Consider the following 15,425-nt stretch of genomic DNA (forward strand, 5'->3'; position numbering starts at 1 on the left):
TGTGGACCTTATATGGGCATGATGACATAGGACCACATTAGTAGAAACTGCCCTGCCAAAGCAATCCATGGTATACAAACCTGCACATATAACACATTTGGCTTTGTCTTGCCCATCATGTCTTAGCCGGGCAAAAAGGCCTAAAGATCTTCCAAGACTGCAGGTAAAATCTCGTACGCCATGTCCAAAAGGGTATCGGTAAATGGCCCAACAAACAGACTGCATTTACATATTACAATGCCAGAGTGGCAGAAGAAAATGTGTTTAATCCTTTTAAATTCTCTATCTGGAAGAGTGGTGGGAAATGAATTGGGACTCACCTTAAAATCGAGGCCTGCCCATTAGGGGCTCTGAAGTGGGATGTTTGGTGATAAAATCTGGATCATCAGGTGCTGGCCTTTGACATCTCGCCACCTGTCTGTTGACTGACAGACTAGAACGTGTTCTCAATCAGGTATCCAGCACAGTATCCGTGAGTCCATCATTAAAGAGAAATAAGATGTCGCTGGCCACAGATGCAGTATTTAGTGGAAAGCAGCTGTAACTCTAGCAGTCTGGCTGCTCTCGGAAACAACACTCCAAATTAGACACTCTTCTGTTGGTGACCCATGTGGCAGGTCAACCTCTGTCTCAGGTAAGGTGACAAGCCCACTGGCATTCTGTTTAACAAGTTACTTACCTCTGCTGAGGCTTTTTCTGATGGACCCTATAACTGCATATTCTTCACCTTCAGAATATCCTTAAACACCAGACTGGGCCCAGAACATTTTTTAGCATGGCATGCACTCGAGTAAGTTGCACTGTGTGACTGGTACTGTCTCCGCTCAGACCCCGAAGTGAAAGCTGGAGCCACTTCTTTATTCCCCACCCAAGTGTGCCGATGTTAATTTTTATTCTCAATTCCGTCCATGCCCTTATGTGGGGCCAAAAAAAAAAAATTGTTCATGCTAGTGTGCAGATATCTACTTCGGGCTCTTTTTAGAGAGAAAAGAAGCAATTCCAAAGAGTGCACAGGCAGGAGAGCAGTGAGAAATCTGGGAGGAGAGTATCACCCAAAAAGGGCGCTCCTCAAGATAAGTAACTTGTTCATCTGATGGATACATCTAACCATAGATTCATCACCTTTAGAAAAGAAACAAAAGCAGTACGTCCCCCGGTGGTGGGTCAGTGGGATGACTCAGATCAAAAAGTCCTGCAGGACAGAAGGGCCTAAATGCACTACCCAGTGGACCTGGAAGTCAAGGAGGTAGTCTTTAGTGACCGTGTTTACTGAAGCCCACTTTGCAGCCTGACAAATATCCTGACGCAGTGGTAACAGCGTAGCTCTGGTGTAATGGGCCAGCCCTTTTAGAGACTTTTTCTTGATGATTACAACACAAAAATATGTTTCCCTGCCTGCATCTCTGCGAGCAGGGAAACAGAGGAGACCTCCACTTCCAGCTGTTTGACAGTTCTTGCTTGCTGGTACTGGAGTGTTTGCTCTGACCTTGCGGAAGCTGTCGGAGCTCCTGCCAAGTCAGAACAAATAGGTATGTCCTGGGGGTGGGCACCCCGGGACATAGCAGGAGCCAGCCCAGTGTCGTGGGGATCCTCAGGGCCATTATTGGCTCCACAAGGGGAGTCGGCACAGCCCCCATCCAAGACTTGAAATTTGCCCCGGGAAGGTGGTGGTCCCCAGAACTGCGGGTCTGCAACAGACCCCCTTCCTTATTGTTTTTCAGCCCCGGGAGGTGGCTGGTTACGTCCCTGTAACTTTTGTTTCTTTCAGTGAATTTATAAATTTTTTTAATGCTATTTCCTAACAATAACATTCATGTAACCGTTGTATTTTTTGTGTGAATTACACCTTTTTACATATAAATTGTACTACAATTTGACCCATATGTTCAATTCACTAATGTACATTTTCCACTTCCTGTTTGAGGTGGTGGCAGCCAATCAGATCTCAGGATTTGATCTGTCAACTCCACAGATCCTCCGCGGCGTGATATATAAAAACATTTTTTATCTTAACTTTTTCCAAAACTACTGAACAGATTTACAACAAATTACAAAAAGCACTCTTTCTGTACCAAGATCTAGCTTTATGCCAAATTTGATGTAATTCCATTTAGCAGTTCGGGCTGAAGTCATGTCTAAAATCCCTTTGGTGAATTGCATGGGGGAAAAAGCACTTTGGAAACCACGCTTTCTCTGCCCATGCCTGACACATCTCGCGATCATTCCAGACAGCAGCTGAAGTGACTGGCAAACTACTTCTGAATATTTTGTGAAGATTTGTCAAACGGAGCAAACATTATTAGCAAATCAAAAAACCTCTTCCTATGGAAACTAGGTCCTAACTATAACTACCTACTGGGGACAACCAGTAAGATATCTATAAGGGCAGGTTGATAATCCTGACCTTAGGTGAAGGGCTCAAAAGGGTCTGATTCTCCCCCTTTAAATCCTGCTGTGCTATGCGACTGAGGCCGGGCAGCACAGTAGTAGATGTTTTGTTCAAGTAAGGTGTAGTGAGAGGGCCGGTGTAAACGTGAGCCTTCACAGCACAGTTGTACATGTGCATGCTCACCTGACCCTCTGTCAAAACTAGTACATGTATTCATTTTTAAAAAAAAAAAAATTTATTGTCAGCACACCGAGACAGTCCTTGAAAAAACAGGTCTGTCTTGGCAAATCCTGGATGTCTATTCACTGTACACACCAGGTAACAAATTTACCCCAGCGCCCAACATATAAATACTTAGTAGAAGGACGCTTGGCTACAAGAATGATATCCCATACTTCGGGAGGGAGATCGAACATAGTCACCTGCCACCTCTCATTGAGAATGCTGCCCAGCTGCTCCAACAGACGATCCTCCAGAAGCAGCAGCCTAGTCACAGGACAAACGCTAAAGACCAGAAATTCACGGTAATGCACTTTCCTGGCTCTATCTGGAGCTAATAGAAAGACTTGGGCACCGTCGCACCTGGTCTTCATCACAACGGGGCACAGGAGGCAGAAGCAAGAAGGCGTACAGAACTCGTGTGCTCCACACTAGCTGAAATACATCTCCTACTGAGAATTTTTGCAGAAAAAGCAGGATGTTTGGGCAAAACATTTGATACTAAGTGTTTTTGATGGTGGCAAAAAGAATTAGCCAATGTCCCTCTACTCTCTGAAGATTCCCTGTGCCATTCTGAGGGTGCAGATGCCATTCGAGAAAGAACAGGTGCCGCTAGCTGAACCCATCTGCACTGGTGTTCAAAGATCCTACTAAGTGGTTGGCAATCAGAGATATGCCCTGATTCTCCAACCACCTCCAGAGGAACAGAGCCTTTTAACCTGGGAACTATGACCTCACTCCGCCCTTCCTTGTTGCAGTACCACATTGGGGTGGAATTGTATGCGCGGACCTGTACCAGCCTCTCCTTGATGGATAGCAGGAACACCTTCAATGCCAAGAGAATGGCCTGCACCTCCAACAGGCTAATGTGGAGACTAGTCTTCGCCGGAGACCATTTTCAGATTCCTCTGATCTCCACCTATCCAAGATATCCTACCCAATTCAGCAGCGATGCATCAGTCTCCATTATAAACTCTAGGTGTGGTAAGGAGATTGGTCTGCCTTAGGTCCAAATGCGGTCAAGCAGCTGCAGCTGCAGATCTCTTGCATTCTCCTCTGACATCTCAATGGAATCTGAAAGGTTTCATTAGTGCTTGGCCCGCTGAGACGTCAGATCCCACTGTAGGGACCGCATATGCCATCTAGTATGGTCAACAAGCAGGATGCAGGAGGCCAACAAGCCATGAAGCCCCAGAACCACCATCACTGAGCCCTATGGGAAAGCTGAAGCATCAGCATCATAGTTCAAATGTCCTGGGCTCGCTGATCGGAAGGGAAGGTTCAAACACAGTAAGGAGCAACCTGGGGTGAAAGACCGACTAGGAATGTCCTTCCTTAGACCAAAATGTTTCTTCCACGTGTATACAGCTGACAAATCGGGGAGTATCCCATACTAGTTACTTTCAATTACTGGAAAGGGCTGATAGAGGTATTGCAGGCATGGGGCATCTTCCTTATCTAAGGGTCGGTTAACACCGTGCACCTAAATCAGCATTCCACTAAGTGGGAGTGGGTCCCTGTGAAGATATTAAGTAAGAGATGAAATAATGCCGCTTATCAGAGCCTTTCCGTTAACTGGGAGTAACTCAAACAGGTTACTCCCTGATTTGTTAAGCATTTTGAGCCACTGGAGGTAACTTTGAATTTACGTATCGGCTGGATACATATGGGAGATACCTTTTTGCCCCAAGGAAAGGTCATTCATAGCCTTTCTTCCATGCCAGGTTGCTCCCCACCCAGTCGTGATAAAGACATATTCAGAGGAATAGAATAACCACAATGTATACAAGGGTCAAAACGTTGACAATAATTTCAGTTGCCTGCATTGAATCTCCATTTTCTGGACACAAATGGACAGATAAATATTGTAAGGAAATGCCTCCTTGGCATGGTTACCCCCTGACTTTTTGCCTTTGCTGATGCTATGTTTTGAATTGAAAGTGTGCTGAGGCCTGCTAACCAGGCCCCAGCACCAGTGTTCTTTCCCTAACCTGTCCTTTTGTTTTCACAATTGGCACACCCTGGCATCCAGGTAAGTCCCTTGTAACTGGTACCCCTGGTACCAAGGGCCCTGATGCAAGGGAAGGTCTCTAAGGGCTGCAGCATATCTTATGGCTCCCTGGGGACCCCTCACTCAGCACAGACGCACTGCTTGCCCGCTTGTGTGTGCTGGTGAGGACAAAACGAGTAAGTCGACATGGCACTCCCCTCAGGGTGCCATGCCAACCTCACACTGCCTATGCAGTATAGATAAGTCACCCCTCTAGCAGGCCTTACAGCCCTGAGGCAGGGTGCACTATACCATAGGTGAGGGCACCAGTGCATGATCACTGTGCCCCTACAGTATCTAAGCAAAACCTTAGACATTGTAAGTGCAGGGTAGCCATAAGAGTATATGGCCTGGGAGTCTGTCAAACACGGACTCCACAGCACCATAATGGCTACACTGAAAGCTGGGAAGTTTGGTATCAAACTTCTCAGCACAATAAATGCACACTGATGCCAGTGTACATTTTATTGTAAAATACACCCCAGAGGGCACCTTAGAGGTGCCCCCTGAAACCTTAACCAACTACCCGTGTAGGCTGACTGGTTTTAGCAGCCTGCCACACTCGAGACATGTTGCTGGCCACATGGGGAGAGTGCCTTTGTCACTCTGTGGCTAGTAACAAAGCCTGCACTGGGTGGAGATGCTATCACCTCCCCCAGGCAGGAGCTGTAACACCTGGTGGTGAGCCTCAAAGGCTCACCCCCTTTGTTCCAGCACCACAGGGCACTCCAGCTAGTGGAGTTGCCCGCCCCCTCCGGCCACGGCCCCACTTTTGGCGGCAAGGCCGGAGGAAATAATGAGAATAACAAGGAGTCGTCACTGGCCAGTCAGGACAGCCCCTTAGGTGTCCTGAGTGGAGGTGACTCTAACTTTTAGAAATTCCCCCAATAGGGATAGGAATGTGACCCCCTCCCCTTGGGAGGAGGCACAAAGAGGGTGTACCCACCCTCAGGGCTAGTAGCCATTGGTTACTAACCCCCCTGACCTAAACACGCCCTTAAATTTAGTATTTAAGGGCTCCCCTGAACCTAGGAACTCAGATTCCTGCAACCTAAGAAGAAGAGGACTGCTGAGCTGAAAAACCCTGCAGAGAAGACGGAGACACCAACTGCCTTGGCCCCAGCTCTACCGGCCTGTCTCCCCCCTTCGGAAGAAAACTGCTCCAGCGACGCTTTCCCCAGGACCAGCGACCTCTGAATCCTCAGAGGACTGCCCTGCTCTAAAAGGACCAAGAAACTCCAGAGAACAGCGGCCCTGTTCAACAAAGACTCCAACTTTGTTTCCAGAGGAGCAACTTTAAAGACCCCTGCAATTCCCGCCAGAAGCGTGAGACTTGCAACACTGCACCCGGCGACCCCGACTCGACTGGTGAAGAAACAACGCTACAGGGAGGGCCCCCAGGCGACTCCAAGACTGTGAGTAAGCAAAGTTGTCCCCACTGAGCCCCCACAGCGATGCCTGCAGAGGGAATCCCGAGGCTCCCCCTGACCGCGACTGCCTGACTCCCAGATCCCGACGCCTGGAAAAGACCCTGCATCTGCAGCCCCCAGGACCTGAAGGATCGTAACTCCAGTGCAGGAGTGACCCCCCAGGAGGCCCTCTCCCTTGCCCAGGTGGTGGCTACCCCGAGGAGCCCCCCCCCCCCTTGCCTGCCTGCACCGCTGAAGAGACCCCTTGGTCTCCAATTGATTCCTATTACAAACCCGACGCTTGTTTGCACACTGCACCCGGCCGCCCCAGCGCTGCTGAGGGTGTACTTTCTGTGTGGACTTGTGTCCCCCCCGGTGCCCTACAAAACCCCCCTGGTCTGCCCTCCGAAGACGCGGGTACTTACCTGCTGGCAGACTGGAACCGGGGCACCCCCTTCTCCATTGAAGCCTATGCGTTTTGGGCACCACTTTGAACTCTGCACCTGACCGGCCCTGAGCTGCTGGTGTGGTGACTTTGGGGTTGCACTGAACCCCCAACGGTGGGCTACCTTGGACCCCAATTTGAACCCCGTAGGTGGTTTACTTACCTGCAAGAACTAACAATAACTTACCTCCCCTAGGAACTGTGAAAATTACAGTGTCCACTTTTAAAATAGCTATATGTGTTTTATGTAAAAAGTATATATGCTATTGTGATTATTCAAAGTTCCCAACGTACTTACCTGCAATACCTTTCAAATGAGATATTACATGTAGAATTTGAACCTGTGGTTCTTAAAATAAACTAAGAAAATATATTTTTCTATACAAAAACCTATTGGCCTGGAATTGTCTCTAAGTGTGTGTTCCTCATTTATTGCCTGTGTGTATGTACAACAAATGCTTAACACTAATCCTTTGATAAGCCTACTGCTCAACCACACTACCACAAAATAGAGCATTAGTATTATCTCTTTTTGCCACTATCTTACCTCTAAGGGGAACCCTTGGACTCTGTGCATACTATTCCTTACTTTGAAATAGTGCATACAGAGCCAACTTCCTACAATATGGCCCAATAATAAGAGAGACAGTTTACCGTCATACATCGGATTGGTTGTTGTCAAAACATTTTTATTTGCTTATGTGTTTCGTTTTGTTTTCCTGCACAAACACTTTCACATTTTTGCACATTTGAAGCCCCTATTTTTATATCAAATAAAATATTTTCACTAGTAATTTCTTTTTTCACATTCATTCTTGTACATGAAATTCATTTATGTAACAAGAATTTTATCCAACAGAACCACTTGTTTATGTACTACCTAATAAACTATAAAAGCCTATCCTCCTATAAGCAGTGACTAGCGTTTGGATGATGCAGATGTCTGAAACAAGGTCTTTAAGACCATTTGGCTAAATCTAGACTGTTGTCTGGCTAAAACATAAACACAATAGTGTTTAGTAAACATTTAGGAAACATGTTGGCAAGGGAAATATTTAGCACGAAGTGCAGGGATGCAGCTTTCTTGCAAGCAGAGCGAGCCCTAGGAGTATGGGGAGGGCTCTTATTGCCTCCTGATAGCAAGTATGAATACACTTGGCTATACATCTAGAAGTTCCGACTTCTGATACAGGTAGCTCCTTGTAAGGCCTCCTAATAGGTACAAACAACTGGTTTGCCTTGTAAAAGGGTTTGGTTCTGTCTATGTAGTAAGTGAGAGCACGCTTTCATCTAGGGTATGAAGCGCTCATGCTGCTACTGCACCTGGTTGGAAAAGGAAGATTGGAAGCTCTATAGTCTGCCTGCGAAGGAAAGGGGAAAACATTGGGAAGGAAGCTAGTTTGTCTTGAGCATACTCTGTCCTTGTGAACTTGGAAGAAGGGTTCCTATAGTGTGAGGGCTTGCAGCTCACTAATGTAAAGATGTGACTGCAACTAGGAAGGCTTCATTCCAGGAGAGGTACTGGAGTGGACAAGAATGTTAGGGGTCAAAAGGGGGGGGGGCATTAGTCTGGTAAGGATGATATTAGGCTCAACACAGGTGATGGTGGAATCCTGTTTGGGATGACTCTTTTGAAGTCTTCTATGAATGTCTTAATCATCAGCAAGCGGAAGTGGGAAGAATCTTCCCTGTTTTGCACATATGTGGTGATAATTGCTAAATTCATTGAAGTGTAGGCTAGACCTGCCTTCTGAAGGTGAAGAGGTAAGAAATAACATTCTGGACTGCAGACTTTAGAGGATCCAGTTTCTGAACGATGCAGTAGTGGACAAATCTTTTCCACTTACTACACCTTTTACACTTTGCTCCATAGCATGCCTGTATGGTAGTTCTACAGGACTTACGCAGCATGTCCAAGCCTGGGGGAAACCAAGGTAAACAGATTCTACGGCCTCAGATGCCAGATCACTAGATTGAGCTGCTTGGGATCTGGGTACTTGATCTGCCGTTGAGAACGTTCAGCAGGTTGGGGGGCTTCTCATGTGGACTAATCGACATCTCTAGCAGACCAAAGGAGCTGGCAATCACCCAATGCATGTCTGCCTACACCGCTACTCTTTTCCCAGTCATGTCTATCTTTCTGCTCTTCTCGTCCGGAAGGGGAGCATCTCCTGAAGGAGGCTTTGGTGCCAGGTGCCGGATGCCAAAATGACTTCAAAGGCCTGTGCAGGACTTTCAGACTCTATGGACAAGCCCCATAGGCCCTTAAAGGAAGGCGCATTGTACTGTGGACCAGGGGCACCATTACCCCACTGTGTTAGCAGCAACAGTGGGGGAGGTGGGGGGGGTTCTTGATGGACCTCGTCTGTCTGCAACTCGGCAGTCAAAGGCTCATAATTACAGTGAAATGAAGGGAAGGGTAGGTTGGGTAAGGGAAGTGAAGGGCTGGATGTATGGATGTTTGAGTGAAAGAGTTGATGGATGGGTGAGTGAAAGGGTGGGTAGGGAGATGGATGAATGAGTGAAAGGATGGATTTAAGGACAGGTGACTGAAAGAATGGATGGATAAGTGAAAGGGAGAATAAACAGATGGATAGGTGGCCCGTGTGAAAAGGTGGATGGATGAACAGAGGGTGGATTGATTAGTGAAAGGGAGGATGGACAGATGGATGGATTGATGGATAGAGTGAACTGGTGGATCGCTGGACTGAATGAAAGAGTTGATGAGTGAAAGGATGGATGTAAAGATGGATGGGTGAAAGGATGAATCAAAGGAAGAGTGAACAGATGGACGGATGAGTGAAATTGTGGATGGATAAGTAAGTGAAAAGACGGAAGGATGATTAAAAGGTAAATGGATGGATGGATGAATGCATGAAAAGGTGAATGAGGGATAGAAGAGTGAAAGGGTGGATGGAACAGTGAAAGGATGGCTGGATGAACAGATTTGATGGCTAAGTTTGGATATGGTTGGGCGGACAGACGGAATAGTGAAAGGCTGATGGTTGAAAGAATGAAAGAATGAATGGATGACAGAATGTAAAGATGAAATAGTGGATAACAGTACGTGGATGGAAGGATGAAAGGATGAATACATAGACGTTTGAGTGAAAAAGACTGAGCTCTTCTGGGAGGGTTGCAAAGACTTGCTTTGCTTGCTCGGTGCCATAAGAGCTTTTGGTTGAAGTGGGGGAATTAGAACTTTCTGGCTACTTTCTTGCCGAGGACTTAATAGTGCGGCATCAAAAGGAGGTAGATGTCAGCTGAAAGACATCTGGGAAATTAATCAGAGTCTAGATCTATCGATGAGTGGATTTTCTTCTGGTGTTTACCGAATGAGCCTAAAGGAAAAAGCTACAAGCCTGTGAACAAGGAGCCCTGCCGGTACAGTCCGAACCCGGATATAGTGTAGGAAAAAAAATCAAAGACATGGCAACACAAGACATTGCCGGGCTTAGACTTTCCACAAATCATGATTATATGGCAATATAAAGTAAGATAACAAGCTGTAGTGTTCCAAATCACAAGTAGTTTTACAACTATGTTCAATATATTTTACTTAATGTTTGACCTGTTACTTTAATTATATTTTGAATGGCATGTCAATAAATGTTGAGCCAGAACAATTATTTATAAGTACACATTAGGAAGGCTCAAACATTTGAGAAATGCTGAACAAAAATAATTTTCATCACAGTAGTCTTAAAATTAATCTGCTATAAAATAAAATACAGTACCAAGAGGAATCTTTGCATATCCACAAGGATGCCCAATCTTGGTGCTTACCTGCATTACCTTCTGTTGAATCTCTTCTAGCTGTGTGCGTTTGCTTCGTTGCCTACACACTTCCTGGTACCGAGTGTATTGTTCCCGCAGTGAATCTAGCAGTTTCATGACTTGAGGCTGAGCAAGAAGCTCATCATCCATAGGAGACCAGGCAACCCCACCATCTGATCCATTAAATCTGCGCTGTTGCAACTCAGATAATAGTTCATGTCCTTAAAGTTTAAGCATTAAAAATAAGAAGGATGTAACACTCTTTTCACTTGCAAGTATACAAAGCTGGAACCCAACTAAAGTTCTATTTTAAAACAATGACTACAATAACCAAATGCAATTCTGATCTTATGACGGGAAAACTATATTTCTTTAACTCAGTTCAAATCAGCAACTAGAAAGACAATGTTTTTAAAGGGCTGATCACAGTGTGCTAGCAGTGGACAAAGGTGATTGCATTCCATGTTTATCTCTAACTGGGTACCTAGTGCATTCATCAAAGCAATGTCATGCCTCACTGCACCTGTTTGCTAACTGAGCACCGGCCAACAAAATATGCTCAAAATAGCCAATTATTTGGCAACAGTGGAATAACAAAGAAGAGATACAAATAGGCTGTGTAGCATGATGAGATTGTTAAATGCAGGGAGGAACCATATAGGGAGAGCAATTAGGTCCATCTTGCACCCTCATAGTGCACTCTACCTTAACACCACTCTTGTCAAAAGGAGAATCTCACCAAATGAAGGCCAAATACTCATCTTGTGTCAGTTTGCATTTTAAATGGCTATCTCTGATGTCAACCAGCCACTGCAATTCAGATAATTAAATAGGGAATTCTGGGATGTTAACATCCTTCCAAGTTGCTGTGACCAAGCAGTGAGAAACACTTGTCATCGGGTATGCAAGCACTTGACCTACAGCTATCTGCATCTTTGGATACATAACCATAACAAGCAATGCTGCAGTTTCTGTCCTTTTCTCTACTACTCTTACTTGTGAACTCTTGAGGCGTGAATGTCGGCAATAGTCGATCCATTAAGAACATGTATTGATGATCTACTTTCTCCTGGCCATATCTAGAGCTGCCATCATCAACTGTTGGGTATATTTTCGGCAGTCTAACGGATGTGAAATATGCATAGGATCTATCAGTGACACAGTATAATTTGCACTGGAAAAAGTCCATCACATTGAGTGCTTGTCCCCAAAGTTTCCGTTAAACATTTAAATCCTCTTTACACTATCTCAAGTTCATGAGCCAGTTCTAATTCACCTACACTAGGGTTTTGAAAGAGCTAGCCTTACTAGGCCCGTGAAGTATTGAACTAAAAAATCACATGCCTGAAGGGACAAGGTGAAAGTGCCCATAGCTCATATACTGTTGAATGCAAATAACAGCCAGTATTTGAGTGTATGAGAGGTTATCTAAGGGATTTAGGTTTAAGCATACAAACTAGGGGAGCCCTCCAATTTCCCACTCAAGCCGAAGAGATTTGATATTGTCCACATTGTCTGATACATCAATTACAGTTTTTAGCCCACATTAGTGACAGTTTTAAGTCCATAACTTTGGAAAATCTAGGCTTCCCCAAACTACTACGTCAAATGAGCTTTAAGGTCGTCCATATGCACCCAGACACCTAACCAAACACGTGCCGTCCTATGGATTATGTTCAATCCAATCTTTTTACAGAGATTAATTTTGTTAGAGTACTATGTGAGAGAACAGGACATAACTTTCACCTATTATGCTCAACTATCAATTATGGCACCTTTGAGGGAGCAGAGAGCACTGGATCACGTGCACCCTGGCAGCCAAAACCGCCATATGAAATCTTGATGTACATGTTTTTTTGTTTTTTTTTCAAATAAAACTATCTAGCCTTGATTCTAGAATTTTAAAGAAGGTTGAGAAAACACACTAGGAGATGCTGAACATGAACAACAATTTTGGCAGGACAGCCATCTATACATGGTTTATTCAGACTCTAACTTTGCTTCTCTTTGTTTCAGAAACCTTTAACAAGATGAATCAAATGAACCTCTTATACAAGTGGCGGGGATTTAAGACTTTATTCACATTTTGCAAGGTGCTTTATACCTCTGGTATCCATCTCTACTTAGGCCACCTTTGCACCAAATTGCGTTCCAAGAGCATGTTAAAAGTATGAAGTATTGTCTTTTTAGTTGTGCTAAACCTGAAAATTAGCAGTCATAATACTCCTAATATTTCCTTGTTAAAACAAAAGTGAGTAGGGCACAGCTCAACCTTGGACATTTATGCCCTAAACAAGTGTTTCTCAAACTGTGGGTCGCGACCCACAGTTGAGTCTCAAGCAGACCTTTTTGGTGGGTTACCAAAGACCAGTCAATAAATAGGTGCCTTCAAATTCTATACTTATTGTGCCACATTTACTGGGCTTCAAAGTCAGAGGTCAAATTTCAAGTCTTCTGCTGCTTATTTTTTAACAAGGAGACTGATGTTTACGAACTCATCTCACTTTGCAGTCAGAGAAAGAAAAATAAAGTGAATTATGTGCCAGTCTTGCTGGGGTACATGAAACATTAAAGGAAACCTGGGGGATATAATTGTTTCCTAAAACACAACAACATTTAAATTTCTGTAAATGAACTGTACACATTCAGCAAATAGGAAAGCAAATTGAAGCACTTTTTCGTTATACCGAAGTCTGATGTAAACAAAAGATTTTAGTAGGATCAGAACAAACCAAGACACTTTACTTGGTGATGCACAAATAATAAATATTCATAGAAACTGGATTTTCACACATCAACTGTGTGCAATATAATTTTGTCAATAAAACTGTATGTCTGTGAAAATTTAGTGACCATTTCAACAGAAAATGTGGTGTCTGCAAATAACAATGCGCTACCACACTATGCTTTATTACATTAAAAAATTGCTGCCTCATGTCCATTAAAAATAGGTAAATTGTGAAGGTTTGTTGTACTAAAAAGTGGTTTGTGGTTGTAAAGCTTTTGGGAAGCACTAACCTTAACAAATAGTTCCAGTTCAAGATGCTGACTTTGGTTTGGTGTTTAGAGGCAGAGCAGGACCCTTTTTCTACCTTATTGTCCTCCAAGAATACAGAGTTTCTCAGTTGTATGGTGGTGAATCTACTGTGTCAGTGTGGGACCCTGCCTTTACTTTCACAGGTACCCAACTGTTCTTTCCCAAAATTATAGCCACTGTGATGGCCATTCAGACACAGGAGAGAGTTACCTGCTCCTGTATGTGGATGACTGCAACCTCTACTGGCAACGTTTAGGTGAGAAAGTGTCCAGAATGGCCCTGATGTTCAAGGGCCTATACAGCGCTGGATTCTTAATCAAATACACCAAATGTAGGATTTGATGCAGGGAGATACTGCTAGCAGTCTAATGACTGGAAACTAGCTGCAGGATCAACTACACCACTAGCATACTGTCAAAGAGGTCTCACTGTGGTTCTTCAGTGAGTAAACCCACAAAGGAAAACCCAAAAGAATCCATAATTGGTCCAATCCACAACAAAAGGTGCCATTCACCAGGAGAGTAGAACTGGCACAACTAGGGCATGCTCAGTATTCGAGTGGTCATTTATGACCTGGAGGTTGGAAACAAGGAGCAAATTCAAGGGTCTTTAGTTTCTGGCAGGCATATAATCGTGGTCTTTCTAGCACATCTGAGCTTCACAATGGCCATTATTTCACCCAGCAACATTCTTCCTTTTTTTCTGATTTGTAGATTCTCTCAACTAAGCATGTGCAAGACAATGACTTGTCTTCTAACCAGGTTTGGCCTTGTGCTTTGATATTAGCTAAAACTGTGATTACCTAATATGGACCTGTCTGCTGCTCTGCTTTCTTGTGCTTTGATGTTTGCTTAGCATCAGTGCACAAAGTCTTGGCCCGTACGCTGCCATGCTCTTTGTTTGCTGCTAGCTGGACATTGTCTGCAACTGACACAATGTCAGCAGATTTTAGTTTCAACACCATTTGATTATTCCATTTAGGAAATCTGGTGCCTCATCTAGCAAATCTTCAGTTGTTCATAGAAGTAGAGTATTTTGCCTCATTATATCTCTAGTAGAAAAGTCTGTTGTCTCACTATACAAATCTGCACTTGTCTGTAGCTATAAGTTTTAATTTTGGCCTTTGCCCTGTAATAATGAAAGACACTTTTCCTGTCACTTTAGTACTAACAAATCTCTCCCATTTCTGTGCCTCCGGGAGCTCTAGATGTCAGTGATAGAACCACATTAGAGGCCTTATAGTAATTTACGCTTTACTCTTTAGTTTTATTTTACTCAGCAGCCTTAACAATAACATTAAAGTCAAAGACTACGAATCCCATAAATCTTTGCAACAGAATCAATGCTATAACAACCATAGAATCAGTCCCATATAACCAGCAACAAGAAAAAACACTTCCTCCTTCTTTGCTGCTTAGCAGCCAGATAAGTTGTTTCCCTATATGCTGATTAATGGGTCTTAGGCTTCAATATTGTTAGACATTTCTTAGCTTGTTGTAGTGCTAACCTTAAAAGTAGTTACTTCTGTCACTGTGTGTCCTTTCTTTCATTTTTTCCTGACAGTTGCAGAGGGATTCCACGTTGAATTCATGTGCTGTGGTGCATCAATGTGAGAAAGTAGCCTCTTTCTAGCATGGTTACCCCCACTTTTGGCCTGTTTGTGAGTGTGTGTCAGTTTGTTTTTACTGTCACTGGGATCCTGCTAGCCAGGACCACGGTGCGGATAGATAAAAACCTATATGTCAGTATGTTTTGCCTGTCTCACTGGGATCCTGCTAGCCAGGACCCCAGTGCTCATAGTTTGTGGCCTAATGTGTATGCCTGTGTAGTGCCTAACTGTGTCACTGAGGCTCTGGCAACCAGAACCTCAGTGCTTATGCTCTCTCTGCTTTTAAATTTGTCACTGTAAGCCAGTGACTTCATTTACCAATTTCAATTGGCATACTGGACCCCCCCTTATAAGTCCCTAGTATATGGTACCTAGGTACCCAGGGCATTGGGGTTCCAGGAGATCCATATAGGCTGCAGCATTTCTCTTGCCACCCATAGGGAGCTCAGAATACCCTTACACAGATCTTCCATTGCAGCCTGCGTGAAAT

General features: G+C 44.3%; 1 protein-coding gene across 3 annotated transcripts in view; it reads right to left on the reverse strand.

Moving 5' to 3' along the window:
- The window catches only part of SESTD1 (SEC14 and spectrin domain containing 1), a 355,047-nt gene that overhangs the window by 210,905 nt on the left and 128,717 nt on the right, over window positions 1–15,425 (reverse strand). For 2 of the 3 annotated variants that reach the window (XM_069225441.1, XM_069225439.1), the window contains one exon: window positions 10,299–10,510. In XM_069225441.1, the coding sequence (XP_069081542.1) occupies window positions 10,299–10,510 (212 nt within the window). The remainder of the gene's footprint in view (window positions 1–10,298; window positions 10,511–15,425) is intronic. The other variant, XM_069225440.1, reaches the window with a different exon arrangement.

This window comes from Pleurodeles waltl, chromosome 3_1 (genome assembly GCF_031143425.1).
Source record: "Pleurodeles waltl isolate 20211129_DDA chromosome 3_1, aPleWal1.hap1.20221129, whole genome shotgun sequence".
In the NCBI taxonomy this organism is placed as follows: domain Eukaryota; kingdom Metazoa; phylum Chordata; class Amphibia; order Caudata; family Salamandridae; genus Pleurodeles; species Pleurodeles waltl.